This window comes from Apis dorsata, unplaced genomic scaffold, assembly GCF_000469605.1.
Source record: "Apis dorsata unplaced genomic scaffold, Apis dorsata 1.3 scaffold_161, whole genome shotgun sequence".
Taxonomy (NCBI): Eukaryota; Metazoa; Arthropoda; class Insecta; order Hymenoptera; family Apidae; genus Apis; species Apis dorsata.
In genome coordinates, this window is record NW_006263450.1 from 694415 (window position 1) to 699516 (window position 5102).

The following is a 5102-nucleotide window of genomic DNA, read 5'->3' on the forward strand; positions in this document are numbered from 1 at the left end:
GAGAAGAAACGAGGAAATTACGAAAATTTGGATAAATATAATTTCTTTCGAATTGAGATTTTTTTGTTGTGTTGCCACGTTTATTTTCAATTTGAAATAACGAGGAATGAAAGAAAGAAAAGAAGAAACGAGGAAATTATGAAAATTTGGATAAATATAATTTCTTTCGAATTGAGATTTTTTTGTTGTGTTGCCGCGTTTATTTTCAATTTAAAATAACGAGGAATGAAAGAAAAAAGAGAAGAAACAAGGAAATTATGAAAATTACGTTAAATGTTGAAAAATCTTTGGACAAATATTAACAATATAATTTCTTTCGAATTGAGATTTTTTTATTGTGTTAAAAGTTTGTGTTGTCGCGTTTATTTTCAATTTAATATAACGAGGAATGAAAAAAAGAAGAGAAGAAAGGAGGAAATTATGAAAATTACGTTAAATATTGACAAATCTTTGGACGAATATCAGCAACATGATTTCTTTCGAATTAAAATTCTTTTTTAAACATTTGCAAATGTAATGATTACAAAGTTATAAAAATTTACATAAAATTAATAATAAATATACTGTATATTGAAGTTGCATAAAAGACAAAGGAGAACTGATTTAAATAACGTCGAATTTAAGGGAAGCTGATCGTATTTTCCCGGGTACTTTTTAGGTTAGAGGGATGAAAATACGAGATGGCGTCGCTTTCAACCAAACAGGTCGATACGACTTGCGCGCTCGCTCTCCTCATCGAACAACACTATCGAAATAGACTTGTGCTGATTCTGCAGTTAAAAAACATATCACGAAGAGGATTCGTCCATTTGAACTGAGCAACGACTAAATGAAGAAAAAATTCAAGCGTATAAAGAAATGCTTGAAAAGTTGATCCTAATACGTGCAATTCACGTTACTTTGTTTATCGTCATCTGTACCGGTGTTTTGATATTTCAATGAGCGAAATTAAATAAAAGGAAAAGAAATAATTGGAATTATAACAATCAAAATGGGGACTAGATTCGCAGCATGTAAGTATCTAAAAGAATATATATATATTCATGTAAATGTTACTCATAAATTCTTCTCTTTCAGTTTCGTTGAAGCTGACTAACCTTCACGACTATTATCAGAGACTTCTTCATGGCAGTCAACCTGTACCTTCCGGTCTCGAGATGGCGAACACGTTGAAATACTTTTCTCAAACGTTGTTGTGTAAGAATTTCGATACATGCATACACCATGTTCACCTTAATTCCTTAATTGCAACATTTATTATTTTCATTCTTAGGATATTCTCTTGGAATATTTTTTTTTTTTCAGCTCTATTGAAAGAAGTACGGGAGGCACCTCTCGAAATGGTGAAATCGCAGAAGTACGACGCGGAACGGATGGCCCTTTACCCCAACATGGACTACAAACAGTTGTACAACGCCCTCACCCAGCTGATCGACGTCGTTTCCTCCATTCACATAGGCCTCCAAGGTTTTCCTTCTTAAGATATTATTTTATAATCTCATTCGAGTCGTTTCGCTAGCGATCAACGACCCCTTCTTTCCAGCGTTTGGCCAGGCATTGCTGCAGTGCATCGCGTGCCTCCTCCCCTTTCTCGATCACGATTTAATCGACAACGTTGCCTATCTGACGGCCAGCTCGATCTCCGTGCTTCCCCTCGAACTTCACCAGGACATCGTCAATTACCTCTGTTTCTACATTCTTCCATTCACCATCAGTAGGTTCTTTTTTCTCTATCTCGAGAAAAATTTAATAAAATTTTAGAAAATTAATCGGAGAACGCAAGACGATTTTTTTTAAATATTATTTCTTTTAATTGTAAAGCAAGGAAAACCGAAGATGGGACGGAAAACGCGGCCAGTCAATCGATAGCAGCTGTCATCATGATGATCTTCCAGTATTCTAACAATCCAGGTTTCATCAATTTTCAAAAGAAAAATTGGCAATATTTAAAACGATAAATCTTCTAACGCTGTTAAACGATTTCTTAAGCGCACCATTGTCAGTTGTTGGAATGCCTGATGGCATTGAAGCCGGGCGTCGTGAAGGACATTCTGTGCGTGGTCGCCTACGGCACGGCGCCCGCGAGAGCCTCGGCTGCCAAATTGCTCTTCTACTACTGGCCTTCGTTCAATCCCAACCTCTTCGATCGCAGAGCTGTTCTCGTCAAATTCGCGAGTGCGTCAAAAATTTTAAAAATTTCGAATCGAATTTCCTTGATTCTTTACTCGATTAAATTAAATTTCACTCGAATCGCAGATGACTTGGCGCCGTTCGTGTGTCAAAGAGACTCCTGTCCGAACGCGGGCAACGCGGAGGCGGGCAAAGTGTGTTACGATCATCGAATATCCATCACTTTCGCCTCCGAGACGCCACCGCCCATGTACCTTTGCATCGAGTGCGCCAACGAGATTCACAGATCTCATCCCAATCAAATGTTCTACGATATTTTGCACCCTATGCAACAAGTGTCGATGATATGCGAGAACAAGGTGAGTCGAGGGATCTTCAAATTTTATTTTCCGTCGATCTTTCAATCTCGATTTTTTTTTTTTTTTTTCGCTCTTTAACTCGAATGATGATTCTCAGCCACCACTCGAATCGATGCGACAATTCGAACGGCGATTATAATATTTATTCATGGTTGAATTTTTTTAAATATCGCTTCAGGAATAGATAGCACAAGCTCGTATAATCTTATAAAGTATGGAATAATGTATCGTATGGTTAGATTTTTTTATCTCAAATTAGAATCGAACTACATTTTCGACGTTTGAATAAAAATATTATTTTCAAAGTTTTCGAATTTTATAAGTAAGGAATACGATAATGAAATTAGTTTGAGCGAAGATGAGTTTGGTTTTTCGTTATTAACAAAATTATTTCTATTCTTGCTAAGAAATTGATGACAGAGAAAAAGAAAATGGGGATGAAAATAGAGACGTAGTATAAGAAAAGTAGGAATAATAGAATGTGAGAGCACATTATCGAGATATTAGATCAAGATGAGTCTTTTGTTATTAAATAACGAAATTATTTCTAATCGTTAAGAAATTGATAGAGAGAAGAAAAATAGGGATGAAAATAGAAATGTAAATAAGAAGATGAAAAATAAAAATAATAGATAGAGAATATAAAAGCATATTATTTGGATATTGGTTCAAGATGACTCTTTCGTTATTAAATAATGAAATTATTTCTATTCCTTAAGAAATTGATAGAGAGAAGATAAAGACGTATAAGAAGATAAAAAATAAGAATAATAGACATGAATGTGAGAACACATTATCATTGGTTCAAGATGAATCTTTCGTTATTAAATAACAAAATTATTTCTATTCCTTAAAAAATTGATAGAGAGAAGATAAAGATGTAGCATAAGAAGATGAAAAATAAAAATAATAGATAGAGAATGTGAAAGCATATTATTTGGATATTGGTTCAAGATGACTCTTTCGTTATTAAATAACGAAATTATTTCTATTTTTTAAGAAATTGACGACAGAGAGAAGGAAAATAGGGATGAAAATAGAGATGTAATAAGAGAAAATGAAAAATAGAAATAATAGAATGTGAGAGTATGTTATTGAGATATTAGTTAAAATAGAAAATAAGAGAAGGTGAAAAATAATAAAGAAAAAAGGAATAATAGTCAGTGAATGTGAGAACATGTTATTTGGATATTAGTTCAAGATAAGTTTTTCATTATTAAATAACGAAATTATTTCTATTTTTTAAGAAATTGACGACAGAGAGAAGGAAAATAGGGATGAAAATAAAGATGTAATAAGAGAAGATGAAAAATAAAAATGTGAGAGCACGTTATTTGGATATTAGTTCAAGATAAATTTTTCGTTATTAAATAAAGAAATTACTTCTATTAAAAAATTAACGACAGAGAAAAGAAAAATAGGGGTGAAAGTAGAAATATAATAAGAGAAGATGAAAAATAAGAATGTGAGAGCACGTTATTTGGATATTAGTTCAAGATAAGTTTTTCATTATTAAATAAAGAAATTACTTCTATTAAAAAATTAACAGAGAAAAGAAAAATAGGGATGAAAATAGAGATATAATAAGAGAAGATGAAAAATAAGAATAATATACAGTGAATATGAGAGCATATTACTATAAGATTAGCTCTCGATAAAATAAGAAAAACACATCGAACGACATTTTATCTCGATACTCGCCCTACCAATATAAAAATCGAGGATACACATCATAATTACCCTATTTATTAAAATATCGCGCGAAACAACTTCAATATTCAACAAATTTTCTTTCTTTATAACGCAAAGATACGTAAAAACATAAAAATACAAAAGTTCTATCCATGAAATCCTGGAGCGCAAATGGTTAATTCTCATAAACTTAATTTCCTGAAACGACGCCAGAATTGCAAAGCGACGGACAAATCGGCGATCAGCGTCTGTTTCTCGACCGAGTGCGCGAGCTACAACGGGAACCATCCGATCCGCTATTGCCAGAAGTGTCACAACAATCGTCACGACAAGGGGCGAGGCGAGGACCACGTGTATCACACCGCGCTCCCTCACATCTCGAAATTGGATTCCCAGACGCAGACTTACATGGTTCAGGCGATCGTCAGGTGAGACGTCTAAATTCCAAATTGCGCGCACATTCACATTTTACCCGCTGAGAGATCCTGTATCCGCTTAAAGTTCGAAAGATAGGGGAACAGGGGCGAGTAGGGAGAGGAGGGACGGGGTCGCAACCCGTCTGTGTGACTTGCACGAGTTCAAGACTTGGTTGCCGCGATTAGAGAGAGAGAGAGAGGAGACTCGTTCTCTCACACACTCTTCGACACACAAACGCTTATTTGAAAATTTGATTTGGTATACATATTTGAAAATTGATATTATTTATATATAATTCATAATTAATATTTCTGGAGGTTCGTTTTATTAAGTTACAAATAAATATAAATTACATTTTTGTGTATTAACAACTAATTATAATTGAAAAATTAGATTCTCAATAAATTTAAAGATTAGAGAGATTAGAGAGATGCCAGAGTCTCTTGCCTCTATCGATTTTTTTCTGCGATAAATTCTGTCCTTTTTTTTTTTTTTTTTTTTTTT

The 5102-nt window shown here is 33.8% G+C and overlaps 1 protein-coding gene across 10 annotated transcripts in view; it reads left to right on the plus strand.

Moving 5' to 3' along the window:
- The first annotated feature begins 730 nt into the window (after window positions 1–730).
- The window catches only part of LOC102676461 (protein unc-79 homolog), a 22766-nt gene continuing 18394 nt past the window's right edge, over window positions 731–5102 (plus strand). For 9 of the 10 annotated variants that reach the window (XM_006613679.2, XM_031509513.1, XM_006613684.2 and 6 more), the window contains exons 1-8: window positions 731–1013; window positions 1078–1197; window positions 1306–1467; window positions 1544–1714; window positions 1822–1911; window positions 1990–2175; window positions 2257–2489; window positions 4395–4609. In XM_006613679.2, the coding sequence (XP_006613742.1) occupies window positions 992–1013; window positions 1078–1197; window positions 1306–1467; window positions 1544–1714; window positions 1822–1911; window positions 1990–2175; window positions 2257–2489; window positions 4395–4609 (1199 nt within the window). In that variant the 5' untranslated portion in view covers window positions 731–991. Of the gene's footprint in view, window positions 1014–1077; window positions 1198–1305; window positions 1468–1543; window positions 1715–1821; window positions 1912–1989; window positions 2176–2256; window positions 2490–4394; window positions 4610–5102 lie in introns of those variants that run through there. The other variant, XM_006613687.2, reaches the window with a different exon arrangement.